At 41.9% G+C, this 24,906-nt stretch overlaps 1 protein-coding gene across 2 annotated transcripts in view; it reads left to right on the top strand.

Moving 5' to 3' along the window:
• The window catches only part of PTPN21 (protein tyrosine phosphatase non-receptor type 21), a 61,209-nt gene that overhangs the window by 17,320 nt on the left and 18,983 nt on the right, over positions 1 to 24,906 (top strand). The window contains exons 4-14 of one of the 2 annotated variants that reach the window (XM_048853875.2): positions 1,174 to 1,271; positions 8,421 to 8,488; positions 9,011 to 9,081; positions 11,256 to 11,343; positions 11,687 to 11,775; positions 13,140 to 13,227; positions 14,027 to 14,106; positions 15,502 to 15,603; positions 16,348 to 16,408; positions 16,971 to 17,055; positions 20,805 to 22,276. In XM_048853875.2, the coding sequence (XP_048709832.2) occupies positions 1,174 to 1,271; positions 8,421 to 8,488; positions 9,011 to 9,081; positions 11,256 to 11,343; positions 11,687 to 11,775; positions 13,140 to 13,227; positions 14,027 to 14,106; positions 15,502 to 15,603; positions 16,348 to 16,408; positions 16,971 to 17,055; positions 20,805 to 22,276 (2,302 nt within the window). The remainder of the gene's footprint in view (positions 1 to 1,173; positions 1,272 to 8,420; positions 8,489 to 9,010; positions 9,082 to 11,255; positions 11,344 to 11,686; positions 11,776 to 13,139; positions 13,228 to 14,026; positions 14,107 to 15,501; positions 15,604 to 16,347; positions 16,409 to 16,970; positions 17,056 to 20,804; positions 22,277 to 24,906) is intronic. The other variant, XM_048853876.2, reaches the window with a different exon arrangement.

Here is a 24,906-nt window from a genome sequence, read left to right as displayed (position 1 = left end):
ATAGTAGAGAATACGTTAAAAGGTTGCTGTGTATAACAGTCTTTTTGGTAAAGATGAAAAAATCTGTATTCCTGTGTTTAGTCTGACATGCGTTTATTGATTTGTTTCTAAGGGCATGAGGTACCTCCTGAAATGTAAGAAGACAAAATCCCTGCCCCCAGGAACTCTTAAACTATTGTTCAATGTGATGTAGTAAAACAGTTAGGGGGACAGGGACAATACCAGTAAAATTATGCAGTTAGGCCCTGGTGCTGAAAAACTTGTGTGCTTTACTTGACTCAGATGGGACTGCTCCAGTCAGTAAAGCTGAGCACATGTTTAAGTGTTTGCAATGTTGAGCAAGGGCTAATGTACAGCATGAGGAAGTTTAAACTTTTAAAAATATCTGTATTCAGATTAAATAAATGTTTTATTTGGTTAAGTTTATATAGGTTTTACTACAGCAATAGTAGGTTTTAAAGAAGTACTTTCAGGAGAGGCTGGTGGCTGCTGGACTTCCGCAGAAAGCATGTTCCCTGCGTAGGGAATGGCATGCAAGAAGATGGTTGTGGGAAAGTGATGTAATTGATGAATGGAGGAGATGACACAGGTAGAGACCAGGTTGGATAAATTCGATGAGAGACCAGGTTGAAGGGAATGGATTATGTAGGGACTTAAAGGGGATGACCTATAGCTTGCAATAGATGTACTGGAGAAGCGAGAATCAAAGTGATTCAAAGGGAGGAGTGATGTCAGATTGACCATCAGGGATTGTTTTGACCAGCAGCAGTGTTTTGAATGGCCTGAAGAGAAGGGGTGTGATTTTGTCAAAGAGGCATGAGAAGAAGCTGTTATAGGAATTAAATAGCATGATGAGGAGGATGTGAGTACGTTTTTGATGTCTGAGCAGGCAGGAGAGAGCAGATCCTGGAGATGTGTTGAAAGAATTGGCGGGATATGGATACACTATAGTGTGAGGGGTGAGGGAGAAGTTGAAGATGAACACTAAGTTATGGGACTGAGTGACAAGGAGGATTGTGGTGTCCTCAGTAGTGAGAGAGTGAGGGAAGGGGAGGGAATTTGGAAGGAAATATGTGTGCAAATTCATTGGCTTTCAAAAGATTTTTTTCGTTATATTGTACTGAAACAAAAATGGAAAAAGCTGACACATATATATATTTTTTGTTGTTGTAGATACCAGTATTATTTGCAGTTGAAGAAAGATATCTTGGAGGGAAACATTCCTTGCACATTAGAACAAGCAATTCATCTGGCTGGCTTAGCTGTTCAAGGTAAACAAAGGAATTTCACTAAGTAAATTTTAGGGATGGTGACTTGAGATATTTGAATGCATATTTTATATTTGTTGCTTACATGAACACCCCCTGTTATGGTAGATACTCTATATGTATTTTTGTGGCTCTAACCTGCCTTTTTGTAAAATACATGATCTTTGCTTTGAATTTATAATTATTTAATGCACCTGGATTATGGTGCCTCAACACTTAGCTGGTCATTAAGAGCGTGATCCTCAAAGGTGTATTAACTTCAGTGGGACTTAGCTAAAGCCACAGAGGGAGTCAGTGGCCCAGGAGTTCCTGGCTCTTAGTCATGTGCTCAGACCACTAGACCTCATTGCGTCTCAACTTCTGCAATCTCCTCCTGTTGGTTTAGGAGCAGGAGAGGGGGATGCATTTTAATAAATAAGAATGTGTTTGTACATCCATATTCTTTTCTCCATGTTGTCTCTCATGCCATCTCCCCCTACGCCTGGAATGTGCTTGCAGAGCTTGTCCACAGGACCATTACCGCACATTCAAATCTCTCCTGAAGACCCCCTTCTGCCATGATGCCTACAAGAAATTAGCCATTTAATGTTGGCTAGTTGTGGGCTGGTGGGATAGGTTACACGTATAGTTTAAAAAACCTAGAAACCCCCAGAACTAACAGTTTACCTGTCTTCCCCGGGACCAGGCTAATTATATGTAGTCTTCCATTCCCACAGCCTTTGCCTGAATTTTGTCTTCCTCTATAACGACTAATAGATTGTAAAACCACCAGCATTGGCAGAGCACTTGGGGGGCATGTGTAGTACATGAAAATAGTTAATTTTTTAAAAAATCAACTACTAAGTGTGTAGATATTGATAGCGTCACATTTAAAGAAGAGAATCTGTTTTTCTGTTTTGTTTACCAGTGAAATAGGGTGAATTAAAAATACCTTATGTTTGTAAAAATGGGGTTTTGTGTGGGTTGTGTTTTTTTGTTGTTTGTAGTTCAGGCTAGGCCTTTAATACTCTTCATCTACCAAGTTCTTTCTTACTCATTTTCATGTTCTTGGGAGAGTATAAATGTGTCTCTGCTCAGTGAGTTGTTTATGGGAATCTTTCTCAGTATAATCCTCTTCTTAGATGGAAAATATTTATCCATTAACTTTTTTGCATTTTTCACTTTATCTGGCAGGGTTGTAAGAAAGGAATAGTATGTGTCATAACACACTGAAAAACCAGCATAGAATAGTAGAGCTTTTGGATTGGTACTGCTTGATAACTATGGTGACTTATAAGATGGGTCAGTTGCTTTTACCAGGAACATGAACACTTGGATTTTGGCAAGTTGGTGATTTGTCATTGTCCCCACTGATGAATACCACAGCAATTTGTGATTTTAATAGTAACAGTATGTCCGTTCCGAACACTAGTTTGATCGTGGGTATTAACTTAATCTAAAATGGGTGAAGTCTCGTTTAAATGTGAATACTAGCCCACACAATACTATTAATTCTGAATTAAAGACTGGTGTCTAAGTACTTCTCTTCAGTGAGACTTGTAAATAAGAGCTATATTTTTGTGGGTTATATTCCTATATGGAACAGACATTCAGCAGAAGCTCTGGTCCTTTGAGACCTTTTTCTCCTGAAGATTCATTTATAGCTTCTCTGATATTTATAGAATCCATAGAAATGTAGGACTGGAAGGAACCTTCAGAGGTCATCTAGTCGATCTTCCTGTACTAATTTAGGACTAAATATACCTAAACCATCCCTGACAGGTATTTGCCTAACCTGTTCTTAAAAACCTCCAAAGACAGGAATTCCACAACCTCCTTTGGAAGCCTGTTCAGAGCTTAATTATCTTGATTTAGTTTTTTCCTAATATCTAACCTAAATCTCCCGTGCTGCAGATTAAGCCAATTACTTTTTTTCCTACCTTCAGTGGACAAAAGAACAATTGATCCCTGTCCTCTGTATAACAGCCCTTAACAAACATATTTAAAGACTTTTATCAGAGCTCCTCCCAGTCTCCTTTTCTCAAGACTAAACATGACAGTTTTCTGAACCTTCCCTCAGAGGTCAGATTTTTCTAAGCCCTTTATTATTTTTTTTGTTCACTTCTGGACTCTCAAATTTGTCCACATCTTCCCTAAAGTATGTTGCCCAGAACTGGACATGCTGCTCCAGCTGAGGCCTCACCAGTGCCTAGTAGAGCAGGACTGTTCCCTCCCATGTTTTACATCTGAAACGCCTGTAAATACACCCCAGAAAGATTTTGGTGTTTTTTGTATTTGCGTCACACTGTTGACTCGTATTCAATTTGTGATCCACTATCCTACCCACTATCCACGTCCCAGATCCTTTTCAGCAGAACTGCTACATAGGCAGTTATTCCTCATTTTGTAGTTGTGCATTTGATTTTTTTCCTTTCTGGGTGAAGTAATTTGAACTTGTCTTTATTGGATTTCATCTTGTTGCTTTCAGACCAGTTCTCCAATTTGTCAAGGTCATTTTGAATTCTAATTCTGTCCTCCAAGTGCTAGCAATCCCTCCCATCTGCATATTTCTAAGTATATTCTCCACTCCATTCTCCAAGTCATTAATGAAAATATTGATTAGTATTGGACCCAGGACAGACAGCTGCGGGACCACACTAAATACATCTCCCCAGTTTGATAGCGAACCATTGGTAACTATTTTTTGAGTATGGTCTTTCAAGCAGTGTGGCACCTACTTTATAGTTGTTTAATCTAGACCACACTTCCCTAATTTGCTCATGAGAATGTCACTTCGGACTATTTTAAAAGCTTTACTAAAACCAAGATATATCACGTCTACAGCTTCCCCCTATCCATTAGGCCAGTAATCCAGTCAGAGAAGGAAATTAGGTTTGTTTGGCATGATTTGTTGTTGACAAATGTATGTTGACTGTTACTTGTAACTCTGTTATCCTCTAGGTGCTTACAATCGATTGTTGATTAATTTGTTCCAGTAAAGTATCTTTCTAGGTGTCAAAGTTAGGAGACTGGTCTATAATTCTCTGGGTGTCCTCTTTGTTCTCCTTTTTAAAGATGGGTACTATGTTTGCCCTTCTCCAACAATCTGGGAGCTTTCCTGGCCTCAATAAATTCTCAGAGATAATAACTAACAGTTCTGAGATTGTTTCAGCTGGTTCCTTACCAGGTCCTGCTGTCTTGAATACATGTAATTTATTTAAATATTCTTTGACCTGTGCTTTCCCTACTTTGGCTTGTGTTCCTTCCCCCTTGTTCTTAATAATTTTATTAAGATGTTGAAATAAAAAGAAAACGGTACAGAGTTTAAGCATAGAAGTTTCTGGTTATCAGGGAATAAGGAACGGTAGCATAAGGAATACATAATCTGCAATCTCCCCGATTGGAGGTAAAAGGTTAACAGGTCAAAATACAGACATTGAGATATGGGGGTATGTTGTTCATATAATGGCTATGTTCAGGTGTGGAGTATAATGAGTGGATACGATGATGAGGCTGGATTTACCCTCATTTGGTGAGATTTAATGTTCAGTGAGTTTGTTTCCAGTTCATATGGTCCAATGGAAAAAGTCTCTCAGTCCCTTTCTCATAGTTGATTCATGATGTCGTACCGGCTCACACCTCCTAGTACTGTCGGTGGCCGGTAATGTGTTTGATGTAGATGTCCCTGAACCATCGGATGGTGTCCGAGACCATGAGGCACCGCATGAGCCGTGCGTAGCATCGACCGATCCCACAGGTCCGCAGCACACACTCGTTGCAGGGGTCCCAAGCGCCCAGGGCTCCGATGATCAGGGCATCCATCTGCACCTCGTAGGCCTTTGCTCTCAGGGTGTCGGCCAGGGGGGCGTATTTTTCCAGCTTACGAGCTCGGGCTTCACGGAAGGCCGGGGTCTTGTTCTCAAAGGAGACAGTGATGTCGATGAGGATGATCTTTTTCTGGGCTCGTCGGTGACTACTACGTCAGGTCACAACTGGCTGTCAGTACCGGGGATGGCGCAGTTCACGGCGACCTCCCCCAGGCGTGGTGCGATGGCTTTCACCAGGCGGTTCTGGATGGCATTGTGGCACAGCTGCCAGGCTCTGGAGCGGGGCTTGCAGCTGCACAGGACGTGGGGCAGGGTCTCGTTGGAGTAGCCGCACTTCCGCCAACGCTTGTCTCGGTTCCCATGGCGGACGGCTCCATTGAGCGGAACGCAGTTGAGCTGGGCACGGTGGATGAACCGCCAGTTGGTGAAACGGGTGAAGCCATCCCCGGCGAGGAAGTGGTTGCTGACGTCCCACTTGCTGGTCAGTTCGAAGGCTTTACCCTGGTCCGGTTTACACTTCAGGGTTTCCATGTACAGTGAGTAGATAGCTGCCTTCAGGGACCTCTCCAGCCTGCCCCTGGTATTCGGGGTGACGATGATGTTGTCGTCGGACCTGATCTGCGACACCAGGACTCCCAGCTCCTGGTGCTCCTCGCACCACTCCCAGCGGCAGCCGATGCGCTTCCCCAGGCGATGCGTGGCATTGCAAGCACGGGACCACAGTGAAGTGATGTTGCGCCCATCCCGTCCGAATTCACCATTGTGAAGTATCTTCACAACTTACCTTTTTAGTGAAGATAGAAGCAAAATACATTAAACACCTTGGTCTTCTTGATGTCTTCTGTATTTAGCCCACTTTATTTCTCCTGTTCGACAGCTGGGGCCAGATATAGAGGCAGGTTCTCTGTCCCCTTATGATCTCTTTGGGCTGCTTGGGTGACCAAAAGAGAACTAAAACCTCCCCATAGTCCCTGCTGTGAATACCCCCAGCAAGTGCAGAGCATGCAGAACTGGATTCTAGGCCTCACTCCCCACATCTCCCAGCCCAGGGATCATTTTAGGGTGTGGAGGGGAAGTGTCCAGTGTGTTCCAACAATCCCTATCTGATGTACAGTCTCTGTGGGACCATACCCAGTGGAGAATTGTCAGAACAGCCCTTAGTCTGTTCTAATCTACGGCAGAACTGGGACTGCCGTAGAGAATCAGGGAGCAGTGATCATCTCCCGGATAGCTACCTTCCTACCTACCTCCCATTCTTATGCACCCAGTGCAAGTTGTGTTCATTTGGAGCAACTGACAGCCAGCATCCTCAGTAAAAGAAGCCTTAAACCAGGACCAGGCCTACTTGAATCCTGGGGAGGGGAGGGGAGATCCAAGGGCCAGAATACAACTGGGTGCAGGAGACAAATGAAAAGAGAGGAACAGGAGTGGAGTTCCTAAAGAATTAAGATCAAAAGGATTAGTGTCTGAACTGTGTCATGTGACCAGTCAGAAATGGAACACAGACTATGTAGGATATTTTAGGAGAAAAAGGACAGTCTCACCATCACAGAGTACCCCCCGCACTCCTGGTGTGATATGGCATTTCAGCAACTCTGTCTTGCTCTCCTCCTCGCTCTGTCATTGGTCTGGTACAATGGTGAGAACTCTGCAAATCTTACGATAACCGCATCATATCCACAAATATCTGCATCCATGGATACGGATCTTTATTTACCGTCTCTGGATTACAGATCGGATGCAGATCCAAATTTTTTTTTATAGTGCGGGGCTCTAGATTATGCAGAGGATCTCAATTAGCAGGGCTACGGTTTCAGGGGGACTGCCTGTGGGGCTGAAGCCCGGAGCCCCACGGGGTCCTGGACTCCCTGAAACCAGCTTACATTTCCCCAGGGGGCCATGGATGCCCGGTTGAGAACCACTGCTCTAGAAGGTGCTGGTGCAGATGCAGATCCTTCTATAAGGTGGAGTGCAGATCACAGGTCAGATACAATTTAATTACCAGGGATGCGGATTCAAATTTTTGTATCCATGCAGGGCTCTAACAATGGTGACTTGGCCTTTATCCACGTCTCCCTATAGTTCCACCCTTCCAGGGCCCCAAATAATGTCCAACAACATCGTGGTAATCAACACAACATCTTCTGTCCTTCCTGAGCTCCTCTTCAGCCTTGCAGAGCTACCCCCTGAAAACCCTCAGCAAAACTCAGAAACCAGACACAAATACAAACTAGGGCAGGCAGAAGTTGCTCCAGGCTTCAGCTTTTAGCGCATCTTGGGTTCTCCCAGTTCTCCTCTCTCCTACAGAGCATCAACCCACAGGGCTGGCTTGCTGGAATCTTGTCCCTTTTTCAAGCCCTCCACCCCCCACCGCCCCAGCGTTAACTCCATGCTTGTAGCTTCCCCACAATTCTCCTTCCACTGAGCTTCTGTCTGACCCTTCCCACAGGGCAGGAACTCCAGATCTCCATTCTCCTGGGTCTCCTTCTCCCAGCTGAGCTCCTCAGTGAGCCTGATGCACCCTCCAGGTATAACAAGTTGGTGCTAATTAAAGCTCTGAGGCCATGTCTACACTACAAAATTAAGTAGACCTAACTTACATTGGAATACAGCTACTGCAGAAATTACATTGCTTGTGTGTGTCTACGCTTTTCCTTGTGTCAGCGGTGCATGTCTTCATAAAGAACTCTTGTGTTGATTTGTACTGTCCGGGTGGGACATTGTGGGAAGGCTCCTAACAGCCAGTAACCATCAACATAAGCAACGTAGTGTCAACATAGATACTGCATTGACCTAACTACATTGACCCCTTGACTTTATGCTGCTTGTGGAAGTGGAGTTATTAAATTGGCTTAGCAGGGCAGTTACTTTGAGAGTAATCTGAATGGATCCGATGAAGTGAGCTGTAGCTCACGAAAGCTTATGCTCAAATAAATTTGTTAGTCTCTAAGGTGCCACAAGTACTCCTGTTCTTTTTCCGGATACAGACTAACACGGCTGCTACTCTGAAATTTGACAGGAATGAAATTTAAGTGTGGACACTTCTGTAATTAGGTCAATACAAGATGCCTTGTCTTGACCTAACTCTGAGGTATACACCAGGCCTCTATCTCTATTTAGCTCCTGTTTGGTCAGTATGGGGTATATACACTCATCACAACATGATTTGCTTAACTGTTATACTTTGCAAAGTTTACTAACTATTGTACAGTGTCATCCACTACTTTTAAATAATAGAGTTCATTATTACAGAGCTACGCTGTACAGAGAGCGCATCCTTCACACTGAACTATATCCTTTCATCATCACAAGTACTTGAATCTTACCTGTTCTTTCATTTCCTTAGCTGACTTTGGAGACTACAATCAGTATGAATCTCAGGAATTTCTACAAAGATTTGCCTTGTTTCCTGTGGTAAGCACTTTCTTCAGCTGCTTTTCTGACATTATTGAAAGAAAACAAATGGTTTGGAGACCCCTTTCAAAGTGAGCAAACACTGTATTGACAAATAGCAGTGCTTATCAGAGAGATTTCAACAAACGGATACATGCTTATATAAAGGCTGAGAACCACTACTTCTCTCTCTTGTTTACTGCTCCCAAACCAATCAAAGCACAAATTATTGAGGTTCTGCAAGTACAGAGCTAATTAAAGTTTTTATCAGGTAATTGAATTACACATAATGCTTTAAATTGCACACAAGATCCCAGTTTTCCAGGACATTCCAATGTTTAAAGATGTTTGTACATTATAGTGAAGATAAATGGTGGGGGGGAAAAAACAAAGTGTGTGTTAGGTTTTTGCAGTAATCTGTTCACAGCCTACTAACCACAGGCTCACTTGGAAGTCAGGATCCTGCTGAGTGAAGGAACTAATTATTTTATCCTTTAGAATTCCTTCTACTAGCTCTTTAACTAAATTCTGCTTTATGTTAAGGGTTGGTTACAAGAGGAGAAAGTACTGGAGGAAGCAACTCAGAAAGTGGCCTTGCTGCATCAAAAATACAGGTAAGATTTCATAAATGCAGAAATTGTGGAGCAGTCACTTCAGATCTAAAGGCATGTCTAGACTACAAAGTTAAGTTGACTTAAGTTAGGTCAGCCTACAGCCATTGCAGTAATTTAAACCAGCTCTGTGTATCCGTACAGTATGCACCTTCTGTCAGTGGTGTGCATCCTCACCAGGAGCGCTTGCATCGACTCAAGTGGGGCATTGTTGAGCACTGACAGCTGGAGTCCCTACCGTCCCAGGGCTGACAGCTGGAGCGCTGCTTAGGCCTCAACTAGAGTGTTGTGTCCAGTTCTGGGTGCCACATTTCAGGAAAAATTGGAGAAAGTCTGGAGAAGAGCAACAAAAATGTTTAAAGATGTAGAAAACATGACCTATGAGGGAAGATTTGAAAAAAAAAAAATTGGGTTTGTTCTGGAGAAGAGAAGATTCGGGGCATGGGGCCGGACATAAGTTTTCAAGTACATAAAAGATTGTTACAAGGAGGAGGGAGAAAAATTGTTCTCATTAACCTCTGAGGATATGAAAAGACGCAATGGGCTTAAATTGCAGCAAGGGCAGTTTAGGTTGGACATTAGGAAAAACTTCCTAACTGTCAGGGTAGTTAAGCACTGGAATAAATTGCCTAGGGAGGTTGTGGAATCTCTGTCGTGTGAGATTTTTAGGAGCAGGTTAGACAAACTGCTGCCAAGGATGGTTTAGATAATACTAGTCCTGCCTTGAGTGCAGGGGACTGGTCTAGAAGACCTCTTGAGGTTCCTTCCAGTCCTATGATTCTATGGTATAGGTGATGATGGATATTTAGGTAGTGTGATATAGAGCTTGTCACCAATATGTTGCTGGTTCAAGTCCATCCTGGCTCAGTAGTGACTGAAAGTTATCCTCGTATGATGCAGTCTCACTCCAATTTCTAGAGTACAGATCTCCAAATCACTAAACCTATAGGTGCCACTAACTGGGAAGGAATAATTAGGAACAGCTACTGCTCTCCTGCCAGAGATGTTCCCTCCCAGTCAGAGTTGAGGCACAGCTGGGGATGAGTAGTGTGGAGAAAATTGCATTTCTCTTGTCTGTGCTGTGATTTTCAAGCTTCTGGCAATTTGTGTGGATATTTACATCCAGGGTAAAGCCAGGACATTTGAAATAGCAAATGTACATCGTAGTAATGCTGCTTATCAGAGCAAAAATAAATACTGTGGCTTCATTGTTAGAATATTTATAAAGTCCTTTAACTTAGTCTCTGGCTTTAGTGTAATGGAAATTGTGACCACAATTATTTTTGTTTGTTAAGAACTAACAGTATGCTCAGAGCTGTACCAATCTAAAGGTAACCTCTGTTTCAAGGTGTTTTCAGTCTAAGACACGGTGCACTGGGAGACCCAGAGGACGGCATCAGATGAGATTCTTTGTTTTCCTGATCTCTCTTTTTTTTTTTTTTTTCCCCCCTCTAGTTAGAATAATGTTGGGCTTGAGATGGAGTTTGATGTGACTCAGTGTTGTGGGTTTGTTTTAAGTAGCATGGAAGCAGCAAGGTTTTAGGAGGAATTGGAATGAGGAGAGGGGTGAGGACTAACATATCAGGATTCTGGGCTTTTTCTGTGCATAATATGCATTATAGAAAGAGGGAATGTAGATGGGAGTGGGAGAAGGAAGTGCAGGAGCTGAGGCTGATGTGACTGTCAGAAAAGAGGAATGAGAAGGGATATATAATAAGAAATTAGTGGGTCTCCTTGTACTGTACAGTGCTAAGCATACTGTTTGTGCTAAATAAATAAATAAATCTGAGATGCAGGCTGGAGTGGAATTATGAAGGACCCTGAATGGAAATACTAAACTTTCAGTTTTGATATGGTGGGTGATGGGGAGCCAGGGGAGGGATTTGAAGAGGGATGTGACATGGTCTCAATAGACATAGCAGACGAATTGGCGAGAAGTGATATGGAAATCAGGGAAGCTAGAGAGGAAGAGGTTACAGGATTCCAAGTGGCAGGACCAGGACAAGTGTTTTAGTCTCTTGGACAGACCAGAAGCAATAAGATTTCACGATAGCCTGGATATCTTACTAAGTGCTTTTCGAGCATGCTTCAAGAGTAATACAAGTAGGAGCCCCCCCACTGGTACAATTTTAGAAGCTGATCACTAGATTAAAAGTTACTGTTGTGTTTGTTTATAGAGGCCTTACACCTCCTGATGCAGAAACGTTATATATGCAAGAGGTAGAGAGAATGGAAGGCTATGGTGAAGAGAGCTACCCTGCAAAGGTAAGGATGGCTTTGACACTTGACGTGACTTAATAAGTGCAACCATCTTTATATATTTCTTCCATTTTAAAGAAAAAACAAGAAAATCCAATGTATAAGAAACCTCTGGGCCCTATACCTCATCTCTTAGTCACCTGAGTTGTCTCATTGATTTCATAAGGACCACTGTATCGAGTCCTGTGTAAGTGCTGCATGATGAGGAGACGTCATGATCTCAAACTAAAGATTAAGATTTGCATTGCCTATGTAAGAACCTTTCTGTGACTTCACTGAAGTGAACAGTTTCTGCTGTAACTTTGGCTCATAAAGAGTTTTTCTTGTGATTTCTGTTTACTACTTCTAGGATAGCCAGGGAAGTGACCTATTTATTGGGGCATGTCTTGATGGTATCTTTGTGAAACACAAAAATGGCCGGCCTCCTGTTATATTTCGGTGAGTATTGTCCCGTCAGAATAATGCTGATGAGTACTTTGCAAATTAACATTTTCTGTGCAGTCCCCAGTTGCTTTCATGGCATCTTGGATGAATACAGATCTTACTCATTAGCACAGTTCCAAATATGGGCCCTGTCTTGCAGCCCTTGTGCATACGTACTGTAGTCAATGGGAGTTTTACCTATATAATTGCTGCAGGATTAACTCATTTAGAGCTACGTTATATATGTGTGTCACCTAGAGTTATGTATATTCCCCTGTGCAAATGCATGTGAATCTAGAGGCAGCATCATTTTGGCAGATACAGGCACATACAAAAAACAAACGTGCACATCAATTACTTGGGGATGTGCAATCGTAAAAGTATGTTGGGGGGTGTTCTATATGTGGAAATATAGAAGAGGAGAGTTGCATTACTATTCTGAAGTGATAGATCATTTGCTGTTTGCAATTAAGCTGTCACTAGTAGTGAAGCATGCAGCCTTTCTGGGCATTCTCATAGTTAAACATTTAAAAAATATTTTTCCATGCTAGGCATGGCATTGAGATCCACCTGGCCCAATTCCAATAGCCCAGATTTCACCTTTGGATGCAAGCACATGAGTCCCACTGACTTCCATAAGAGCTGTACGTGTGCATCCATGGGCGGAATTTGGCCTACCAAATAAATGTCTTGTAGCGACACATGTGGAAGGCTACTTTCAAGGATACTGGTGACTTATAGTTACCATTGTGGCCAGGTAGACATTGTTCTCAGTGGATTTTATCTGATCAGATCGAGTTTTTGACTGACTGAGGACCAAATATTGGAACGTTTCTGCAACCCCAGAGTAAGTGGGCCATGCACAGTGAATCTCTACAGGCCCCAAGTTCTGCTCATCCTCGCCTGTCTTCTCATTCATTTTAACCAGGTCTTAATTGCTCTGAGTGTTCTTGGTTACTGGACATAGCTTTTCTTTTACAATGAGTGATTAACTTTCAAGAAGTCAGGACATGCTAATGGCTAGTTTCTTGTCTTAAACTTTTTTTTTTAAATGCATTTAAGTTGAAAGACCGCAAAGTTGAGCAGGAATAGCAAAGCATTATCCATTATAAATAATACCACCCACACTTATACATCCTCCAAAGAACTACAGTTACGTCCCCGTTTTCCTTTTAACAATAATTTAATGGGTGTGAAGTTAGTCTGCTTCTTTAATCACTATTGCAGAGTTTGCTACACATGACTCAGATTGGGGATAGGGGGGAGTTATTGCTCAGTTAGTCCTCACCCTCCCAAAGATAGGTTTTGTTTTTCATTTATACTTTCTGTATGCTGAAAATCCAGAGTTTACTTGTCATGTCTTCTCCATATATCCTTAGGTGGCATGACATTGCCAATATGTCCCACAACAAGTCCTTTTTTGCATTAGAACTGGCAAATAAAGAAGAGACCATCCAGTTCCAAACTGTAAGTGAGTGAGTTTTTATTTCTATCAGTCTAAAGCTATACAAGTAAACCACAAAATAAGATAATCCCTCAAACTATATTTGTCCAAAATGTTATTTTTTTCAACTTTGTAGATATGTGGAGGTGTTTTAGTTGCTGTTATAATTTTTAAAAAGTTTTAATTATAAGGGTGGCACAAATATAACATTTTGAATTCTATGGCTGCTTCAGTAGTTTTTATACAAAAGTAAAAGGCATTAAGAAATCTTATCTTTTGTAAGTACACCAAAAGTGCTGAGTACTCTGGTCTAAACTAGCAAAGCATTTAAGCATGTGTTTAAATAAGACTTTGAAGTCAATGGGACTATTCGCATGCTTAAAGATAAGTACATGTTTAAGTGCTTTGCTGGGTCAGGGCCAGAGTGCTCAGCGCCTTGCAGAATTGAGTCTTTAAAGCATTTGTTTATTCCCTTCTTCAATAATATAATTATTGTAATAGTCTTAAAGTGTGATATGCACAGTATATATGGTTATTCAGTGTTCTGAGTCATAAGATTGTCTTCAACAGAAGGCTGCTATTTTCAGCTTTTTTTAATCTCGTGGAGTGTTCATGCTTGAGCAGCTGGATTAGTCCTGCAAATTACATGGTTCCTAAGAAACTTTGATATAGAAACTGCCACATCAAAATGAAGGGGGTCAAATCTTGTTCCAGTGTAAGTCAGTGGTAAAACTTTCACTGACTTCCATGGGACCAAGAGTTGGGCCTGTATATTTTAGCCTGTATATTTTGTCGTATATCTATATATATTTTGTTTGACAGGAGGACATGGAAACAGCAAAATATGTGTGGAGGATGTGTGTGGCCAGACACAAATTTTACAGACTAAATAAATGTAGCCTGTAAGTAGAATAGTTTTGTGTTGTTTTTTTTTCTTTTTGGGGGGGGGGGGGGGGGGGGAGGTCTCTGTTCCCATAATGAACCTAAATGTTATATACATGTTTAGAATATACTAAAAGTGACCTTGTCTACTCCTGATGCTTTCAACCACTTATTTATCCCCAGTGCTAAAGTTTACAATATGGAAAGGATTTATCTTAAACGGTTGCAGCCTTATAATAGAGGATAATATTATATATTATATAATATAATATTAAATATTATATTATATAATATTATATTATATTTTTATAACCCTGAGTCACAGCTGAGAACATAGTCCTCTTCTTCTAATAACTGGATCTCAATGCTGTAAATGCATCTACTTGGGCCATTAATGTCAGGGTGTTTGTGAAATACTGAAATCTACGGGACTCTGAATGTGCTTTTGATTGAACTTGTAATAGGACACTGACGTTATTTTAAAGGAGTGGGGGAGTGAATGTAGTGTGCTTGGAAGATGCTGGATTGGCAGTTTTACACTATGCGGCCCTTTCGATATCCACAGACTCCTCATAGCTCAGTAAGCGCCAGAGCAGAACAAATTAAATACAAGTGAGAAGATTAAATTTAATGGGCCAGTCTCCACACTGCAAATCAAGGGCCTGATTCTGATTTTTTTAAAATCTTTTTTACTTCAGTCAAGTTACTCTTGATTCTCATTAGTATGAGACAGAGAATCGGGTCCAGTGAGTCTGAATAAGCATGGTTTCCATTTAATTCAATTTATTTTACATAGTCCAGCCATAAATGACTTATTGAGCTCTGATTCAGAGCCTATTGAAGTTGAAGGAAAGACTGAGAGAAATATCCATATCAGAAAAATCACCACAACAAGCACTAATATTAATTACACCCTTGTTGACACTCTCAAAAATAGTTGAAGGATTGACTTGGAATAGAGACCAGACTGGCCTCTCCTCCCTCATGGTGGTTGCCTTCTGGTCAGGGATGAAGCATATTGGTGGAGGTAGTGTACATGTCAGAAGCATGTGTAGCTGCTGTCTGAACTGTATCTGTTTTCTGGTTACATTATGAACTTCAGTCTCCGGGCTGTCAGTTCTGCACCCTTTACAATAGCTCACTTTAAAAAAAAAAGAAAGAAAGAAAGAAAGAAAAAATGCCCACGATCAGTAGTTCTTAACCTTTCCTTACTGGGATCCCCATGTCAATGAGTTGAGAAATCCTCCTGTTTAACAAAAGGGAGGGGCAAGGTAGTGCTGACACCCAGGCTAAGAACCTCTGTCCCAGACTCATCTAAGTTCAGTTAAAATGTCCTCTCTGCTAGTAACAAGTGCCTTTCTTTTCCATGTGCTAGTTGATTGTCTCCATTTTGTCTGCACGTACCTTGTCTTTAGAGACTCCCCAGACTCTCCACCTGTGGAAGGCTCTCAGAAACCTTTCCTCATTCTTTCCTTTCCACGCTTACCAATTCTTTCTCGTCCTTCTCTTCCTAAAGGGTGAGCTGGAGAATAATCTTTCTTTCTGAAATTTTGCATGTTCTGTATTTGTATTGCTCTGGTGTCTTTTGGGTCCTTGTACTGCACGCTGACAGGTACAGAAACAGTATAGGGTGGGGAAAATGGGCATTGCTGAACAGTCCAACATGCAGTGATTTGGCAAACTACAAAACATTGTTTATGATAGCTACAGTGTTTGCCATATCTAAAATTTGGATTGGTTAGGGACTCAGAATGAGCATTCGGCTGTTGTTTATTTCAATAGCCTAGTAAGTATTGAAGACCCTTTATAGACTATTATAAAGACAGACATCCAGGCCAGGGAGCCTACAGGTTACCAGGGGTTGAAATTTGGTGTGAGAGCATGAAAATCCCACCTTTCTCCCTGCCCACTGCATATGTGAAATTCAGATCCTCCTCCATTTCACTCACTTCTGGGGAAGCCTGGTGTGCCAGAGCAATCTGAATTCTTCCCCTGCTAGGGTGCTGTACATGGGGAAAGGAGGCAGTGAGATAAACAAGGTGTTTGTCTTTCTCCCTCTCCATCCTATTTTTGTGTTTCTTCTCATTCTAGCAACAGCAGTGATTTGTGCATATGCTGTACAAAGCTCTTCCCTCTGGGACTGGCGGGAGGACTGTGCAACATAGGGCCTGTGAAGTGTTAAGTGCCCTGAAATGTGGTGAGCACTTTACAGGATTGGGCCTAAGTTGACAATGTTGCTCATCATATGACTTGCTTTGTAGACAAACCCAGGCTGTTACAGTGAATCCAGTTAGAAGGAGGTCCTCTTCCAGGATGTCTCTGGTAAGGTTTTCAAATAGCTTTACATTTGAGCCACTTCTTGTTTCTTGCTAACTAGAATGAGGATTCCGCATGAGGGGAGAAATGGTGGTGACTACATTAATAGTCAGTAAGACTGGAGAAGAATACTTTTCTTAGGAATATGCCTGACTTCTAAGATTTGAATTTTTACAGTTTTCCATTTGACTTAATATTTTTTCATTTAGTGAAATAAGCTGAAATGATGAAAAATAAGGTGGGACCAATAAATTAAGAAACTTCTTAGTTCGTCAGAAAACCAGGATGTAACTTCTTAATAACTGATCTAAAAATATTTTTTGTTTTTAGGTATTTTAGATGCATCTCTTTTCAATTTAAGATTCCCCTACATCTAGAGAAAATCCTAGACGTCTGTTTGTAGGCACGACATTGGTTGACTTTTACTCTTCGCTAGCCCTGAAAACTGATACTTTGTGTTACACACTGACTGAATTTGCTTTTAGAATAGCCCCTTGTATTAAAGATCTTCAAGACTCTTTAATAGTCATGTAGTATTTAACTACTTTTAAAATATCTTCTTTCTTAGCCCAAGCCACAGCCTTACATGATGCAACCACCACCTCCTCTACATTACAATGGACACTACACGGAACCATACACATCATCCCAAGGTAAATTATGATGTGTCACTCTCAATGTTTAACTCTCAAGTAAATTCTAAATACAGTGGGAACCAGTAAGCACTCAGACCACTTGATATCACATTTTACCACATTGCATTTCAACTCACTTTAAGGCCCCATGGCGCTGCTAGAGCTGTGTAAAGAGGCCAAAGTGTAAATGTGAGTCAGGCCCACATTATTTCTCTTGCTGCAGTACTTGTTTCTATTCTAAGTACAGAATGATATAGGGGTGCGGCAGGGAGCTAGGATAGCAAATACTGAGTTACTGACCATGCACATTGTAATTACAGACCACAATCCCTCTTGAATGACCTTAAATTGGCTATGGTTTCTATGGCTATATCTCTCTCTCTCTCATATATATATATATATATATATATATATATATACACACACCCCTCAGAAGGTAAGCTAATGAGCAGGCCTCAGGAGCGCCTTCATATCCCTCTAGATCTTAAGAATATCCAAGCTCCATAAATTATCCATGGACTTTGTACCCTCTCTCCCCGACTGCTCCAAGGACCCAGCCCCGCCCCTGGACAGCAATAGAGAGAGTAGGATTTCTAAGGACCATATGGGATAGGTACTCCAGGAAGAGAGGGACCTCTTGTCTGTAGCAGTAGGTATAGAAATCTTTGGGATAGGCTGGGGGTGCAAACTTTGAGAGAGCCCAGGGGATTGTAGCTGGTTTGTTATGGAATTTTTAAACACTGGTTTTCTAAAAGTAAAATCGTTAAATTATTCAGAACTCTCAAGTGGTGCACATAACTAGTCTATGTAATATGCAGTGGATTTACTAGTACCCTCATTTTCCTTCTCCCTTATTCTTACCCTCATTTTGTGTTTAATTAGACTAAGTTGTCTGAGGCAAGGACTGTGTTTAATTATCCACTGCATTCAGGCCTTTGAGTGCTATGGTGTACAAATATTAATAATATTGGTAATACGGAGTCGCTGACAGTTTTGGGAACGAATATCCGTAATCTCCAAAGCAGAACGGAGTTGAATTGTTTCCAATACCACAGTAGGGGTTCAGTAAAGAATACCAGATTTGTAGTAAAATCCTGCTATTGAACGCTTATTCTCATGAACGAAGAATCAAAAGCAATTGTCAGCAAAGATGCACAGCAGGTTTTGTTTGCGCTACAGGCACAAAAAGCGCCCGAAGCAGTGTTTTGCATTTTGGCACCCGAGCAAAAGCTCCATTGCTTTATAAATATTAAACATAACCATCGATAATTTACTTTCATATGTATAGTGAAATCTGTAATAAGGACCAACTGTAGTAAGCCGTAACATCCTACCATATTTTAAAATCATTTTCCAAAGTCTCCAGAAAACTTTGGTTTGACTAAGATCTACCTTTGCTGGTTACTGGGATGGTGATGTAAGGCAGATTTCTTACCGTCGACACAGAGCTAGTATGTGTATGCCTCTCTGAGCTGGAGGGGTGATTCCCAGCTCGGAGAGATGTACAGACGCTAGCTCTGCTTGAGAAGTAGCAATGCAGCTGTGTGGCTCAGGCTAGCCACTTGAGAACAACTATATCCGAGGTCCTAGGAATGTACTTGGGGCAGCTAACCTGAGCAACCGCCCATGCTGTCCCCACCATGCTGTATTTTTAGCATGCTATATCGACCAGCGCTAGCACATGTATGTCTTTCTGAACTCGAAATCGCATCTCCCAGCTGATTATAGACACATCATTAGTATTGATCATTCATTTATATAGTGGGCCTGATGCTTCTGTCACTAAGACCCTGTCAACGTAGGCAAGTTGAACTGGTTTAACTTACTGTTTTTTGTGGTTTTTTTTTTTAACTGATATAGTTGAACCAATACAAACTCCCATGTGGACACTCTTTTTATTTCAGTTTGAGTTTATTTTGGTTTAATTTAAACCTATTCCCAGTCAAATTAAGCTAAACTGAAAAAAGCCACTCTTTGGAATAAGTGTCTCTACACAGGAATTTGCACTCGTTTAACTAGATCAATCTGAATTCACATCTTAGGTTATTCTAGTGCAACTTTCCCATGTAGGGCATGGCTACATTTGCAGATGTAGAGTGCTCTGAGTTAAACCAGCCTTTGTAGAGAGCAGTAGGGAAAGCGCTGCAATCTGTCCACACTGACAGCTACAAGCACACTGGCGTGGCCACATTAGCAGCTCTTGCAGCGGCCACAGAGAGAGAGCAGTGCATTGTGGTAGCTATCCCAGCATTCAAGTGGCTGCAGTGTGCTTTTCAAATGTGGGGGGGAGGTGAGGTGGAGTGTGACAGGGAGTGTGTTGTGTGTATGTGGGGGGAGAGAGAGTGGGTTTTGGGGGCCTGGGAGCATCTCAGCATGCTGTCCTGTAAGTTCAGATAGGAGCAGATCCCCGCCTCTTTCTCACTCTCACACAACATTCCACAGAAATGGTTGCTTTTTCTTGGAGCAGATAAGCAGCTGGCTGTCAGAAACAGAGCTTTCAAAGGCCATATCCGCATTCCTACAGCGAGTTCAAAACAATGAGAAGAGTGACCACTTGATTTAAGGGGATTATGGGACGTTTCCGGAGGCTGATCAGAGCGCAGTAATGCAACACCTCGTTCACACTGACGCCTGGGCATTTCAGCTAAGGCACAACAAGTGTTAATCTTCTCGCCGAGGTGGAGTACCAGGAGCGCTCTAGCCATGGAGTCAAAGCGCTCTACGTGCCTTGCCAGTGTGGACGGGTAGTACCTAGGGCGCCCGGGGCTGCTTTAATGCACTCTAACTCGCAAGTGTAGCCAAGCCCGTAGACAAGACCTTGCACTGGTGTATCTCAAGAGTAATGCTGTATAAATTGCTGGTCTAGAACAGGTAAATAAGCTATAAAGAAATAAGATCAGAAGCGGGACCAAAACTTTTTCTATTTTACCCTTTTCCTCCATCGCTTGCACTCTGCCTAATTCTCAGTAGTTGCAGTCACTGCAGAGCTTTGAGTGGCTTGGTGGATGAGGGAAAGTCCCCTCTGCAGCCACTGTTAATTAATCCAGTTAGTTAGATAACTAGCATGGCTGCCCCTACAGGTATGGTGCACCTCTTCCCCCAGAGCTCACGTGCCATAACTCTGTACTGTGCATTGTCTCCCCTGGCCTAGAGAGCTGAAATCCTGTGGTTGCTCCTGAGCCTGTTACTGCTTCGTTGGTGGGATTTTTCTAGATTCCTGCTTTTGAATGGTTCTTGTGAGTGAGGCTGACACATTTTATTGATCAACCTTGCCTGAATTCTGACTCTGGCTGTTACATCACAACCCCACTTGGTCAAAGCAAAACAAGTTCTGAATGACTTCAAGATAAAAGGCAAATTTACAACTCTCATGTTTTACTGCTGAGTCTTGATGCAACACTCATTAACGTCATGGTGTCTGAAAACAAATCACATCAGAATTAAATCAGTCTCCAGGTAAAGGACTATTTTACAGGATCCATTCTGCATGTCAGAAAATTGACCAGGTAGCAAGAGGTAAAACAGAAATACAGAAATCCCGAGGTAGCAATTGTGTATTTGGGAGCAGTGTTGGGAGCCTTGCAGCACTAAAAATGCAATCCTTGGAAGTAAAATGTTGCCTGGCAGCAATATATTGTTAAAGCCAAGATATGGAGGGGAAGGGCTGAGGTTTTGATAATTAATCATTGATTAAACATGACTAGTACAGGAATTTCACTCTTTTAGTGTTTGGACATAATGGTTGTTAAACACCTTTATTTTTTCAGATAACCTTTTTGTGAGCAAGCAGAACGGATACTACTACCACTCTCAGACTAGCTTGGATAGAACTCCACATGACTACAATGGCAGAATCCGCAATGGGAGTGTCTATAGTGCACACAGCACAAACTCTTTGAATAGCCCACAGCACTACTTGCAGCCATCTCCCATGTCCTCTAACCCAAGCATTACTGGGAGCGATGTCCTGAGACCTGATCATGTTCCGTCGCATCGACACAGTGCGCTAATACCACCTTCTTATCGGCCTACACCAGATTATGAAACTGTGATGAGACAGCTTAACAGAGGAATGATACACACAGACAGGCAGAGTCATTCTATGAGAAATCTTAACATCAGCAATTCATATGCCTACAGTAGGCCTGATGCTCTGGTCTACAGCCAACCTGAAATCCGAGAACATGCTCATTTCACCTCCCCCCAATCTAATCACTATCCTTTCAACCTGAGTTACAGTTTTCATAGCCAGTCTCCCTACCCATACCCTGCTGAACGGCGTCCAGTTGTTGGTGCAGTCAGTGTCCCTGAGCTAACAAATGTGCAGCTTCAGGCTCAGGAGTATCCAGCCCCAAACATCATGAAGACCCAGGTCTATCGACCTCCTCCCCCTTACCCATACCCAAGACCTGCAAACAGTACCCCAGACCTTTCCCGACATCTTTACATTAGCAGCAGCAATCCAGATCTCATCACGCGGCGAGTCCACCATTCTGTTCAGACGTTTCAGGAAGACAGCCTGCCTGTTGCACATTCCCTTCAGGAAGTGAGTGAGCCCTTAACATCAGCACGACATGCTCAGCTACAGAAAAGGAACAGTATTGAAATAGCTGGACTTGCCCACAACTTTGAATGCATAAGAATTAAAGAGAGGACCATGTCAGCCTCTGCTGCAGATGTGGCCCTTCCAAGGGTCATGTCGGCAGGGTCACAGCCCAGCATTTTCATGGAGAGAACAAAGCAAGAAGAAAATAAGGAGCAAGAAGAAAGTTTGAACTGTGATCATAAGAAGTCTCTTTCAGATGCCACTATGCTGATTCACAGCAGCGAGGAGGAAGAAGAAGAATTTGAAGAAGAAAACAAAGCTAGTACAACTCTGACTCCTCTCACTGATGATCAAACCCAGCTTTCTGCTATTATGGGTGGTTATCCTAATGAATCCTTACTAAGTTACCCCTACAGTTCTGTTGCTTCACCTCCTGGCCCTTTGCATATCCTTGAGCCTAAGTTACATATTTCGGAGACGGAAAAGAGGATAAAAGATGTGAGCCCAGTACACGTAATGGCTGAAACCCAGGTGCAGAGAAGAGGTGAAGGATTGCTGACTCCATCCATGTCAGAATCTGACCTTACGACTTCAGGAAGGTACAGAGTGAGAAGGGATTCTCTAAAGAAGAGACCTGTCTCTGACCTTCTGTCAGGGAAGAAAAATATAGTGGAAGGTCTTCCCCCTTTAGGTGTAAGTGGATATTATTTCTCTCTCTTCTCTTGGTTCATGATGATAGATCTGATCCCATTTGTTGGTGTTTTTAAAAAAGCTTTTTCAATATCTTTGAGGCATAACAATTAAATGCAGTAACCATCCTCTCCATTGCCCGCCCCCTCTCTCTCTCTTGCTGTTTCCTGCTTTCTCTCCTTATTTGTCTGTCCTTTCTCTCCCCTATTTTGTCTTTCCATCCCCCTCAGTCTGTTCAGCTAGTCTTCCTGCCCCCACCCTCTATTCAGTCTGTAGCTACGGGGGACTGGCTCTGAGACCTCCTATAACTCATATATATAATATAACCCACGGGGGCTCCAGGGTTCCTAGAGCCCCCCCCCCCCTCATTCACCAGGCACCTGAAGCAGGAGCAGCTACATCCACTCCCCTGGCAGTTTTGTGATGACGTTAGACCCATTCCCGTAATTTGAGCATTGGACTTAACTGAGTGTTCACTTGTGTGTTCTAACACACTTTCCACTCCCTCTCCTCCTAATGTGATGTTACTAAGCACCTCCCTCCTTTGTATTCACTCCTTGGTTTTTCCCTTTTTTAGGCACTCCCTCCCTTCCTGTCTTACCTTTTAACCATTCTTTCATCCTTAAAAACTCAGTCCTTCCTTGCCATTCCCCTCCCTCCCACTTCTACCTTGCCAAGCCATAAAAAATAATGAAAGAAAGGAACACAAACTGACACTCCCACCCACAAAACCTCCTCCAAGATGTGTGCAGAACCACACAATGTAATTCGTGATCTTCTACATCGACCCTTCTTTGTTTTTAGTCTGTTTAGTTTGCAAGTTTTTAGGGCAAGGACTATAACTCCATGTGTTTGTACAGTGTCTAGCTCATTGTGGGTGCTACTGTAATAAAAACAAAATTTTTTCTTCGTTTTAGCCACTGTCTTCCCTCTTCCCCCCCCCCCCCCCCGTTTTCCCTACTTTTAGTTTGCTTTTATTTTTTTAATTGATTGTGCTACATTAACTTCTTTCCCAGGGTCACTATCAGCAGCTGCAAGTAGCTCTTTACACAGGGAAAAGCAGCAGTGAGAAACTGACTGGCATACTAGTTTTACTGCTTAACAGCTGCTACAGCTGACCCTGCAGAAACTAAATACTGTAGGATTAGTCTATTTATCTTCGACACGTATATAGCCCTCATCATTGTCCCTCCAAATCAAGCTTTCTAGCATGGAACTGGATGCAGAAAGACCTAGTAGAATTGCACAATCCTAGTCAATTTCCTTTAAGAACTTTATAATTGTATATAATTTCTTTGTCTCTTCTCTCTCCCCCCCAAACCCCCCCCCCCCGTGTTACACTAACATCAAGTCAAACTAATTAGGTTCTTCTGTTGATAGGCTTATATTCATAGGCAGCTTTAAACTCTCACCTTGTGACATAGGCCCAGATCCTCAAAGGTTTTTAGGCACCTAACTCCTAATTATTGCAATGTGACCTTTAAATATCTTTGAGGTTTTGGGTCTTGCTCTTTACATGTTTCAGAGTAGCAGCCATGTTAGTCTGTATCCGCAAAAAGAAAAGGAGTACTTGTGGCACCTTAGAGATTAACAAATTTATTTGAGCATAAGCTTTCGTGAGCTTGAGCTGTAGCTCATGAAAACTTATGCTCAAATAAATTTGTTGGTCTCTAAGGTGCCCCAAATACTCCTTTTCTTTTTGCTCTTTACATGGTATATATGTTTGAGACATTTGTGAAGCTACCCTGCTTTTTCCTTCTACTGTTTGTAATTAGTTTGCTTTTGCTGAGAGAGACTCTCACTTTAGTTTTAAATTAAGATGTCCTTTACTCATTGGAAATGTTCAATAGAATACTGTCTTATTCAGCAAGTAACTTTGTTTAGTTATTGTAAAATATAGCTAGAACAAGGTGGGTAAGGAAATATATTTTATTGGGGTGACTTCTGTGGAGGTCGAAAGCTTGTCTTTCACCAACAGAAGTTGGTCCAGTAAAAGACAGTACCTCATCCACTTCATGTCTCTCTCATCCTGAGACCAACATTGCTACAACAACCCTGCAAACAATATAGATAGAACCTAATTCCTTTCAAGACTTAATACTGACATTTATATCCCGATAAGACTGGTAGAGGCATTATTTCCATGACGTCTTTTGCTCCCATTGTGGTCCTTCATTATTGGGTTTCCATTCATTCATTCTTGCACAGAGTCCCATTCTCTTAGCTTTGGCAATTAGCAGTGTTTTTGTTTCTGTTACTGCCTTTTAGCTCTTGGATGTAATGATTTTTCACTCACACACCACATGTGCCCATGTTCTGTTTCAGTTTTTTTCACTGTGAGATATTCTTTAGGTCTATTTTTGTTAGAAGCCAAATTTATAAACTATAGGATTGAGACATTTGCTTTCTCTAGTAAATAAGTGTTTAAAAGATTATGGTGGAATGGTTCTTAACACAAAAATCCCCCTGAATTTGTACTAATATTTTCCTCTAACAGTAAGCGAATACTGCAAAATTAAAGATTCAGGCCCTGATTTTTCCAAAGGCCCTTAACTCTGCCTCTAAGACTTGACCACATTTTTGCATCTGAAATTTGTTGTAGGCTTTTTTTTTTACCTGGTTTGACATTTAAG

This window comes from Caretta caretta, chromosome 6, assembly GCF_965140235.1.
Source record: "Caretta caretta isolate rCarCar2 chromosome 6, rCarCar1.hap1, whole genome shotgun sequence".
Lineage (NCBI taxonomy): Eukaryota > Metazoa > Chordata > Testudines > Cheloniidae > Caretta > Caretta caretta.
This window is presented reverse-complemented; position numbering and strand designations above follow the sequence as displayed.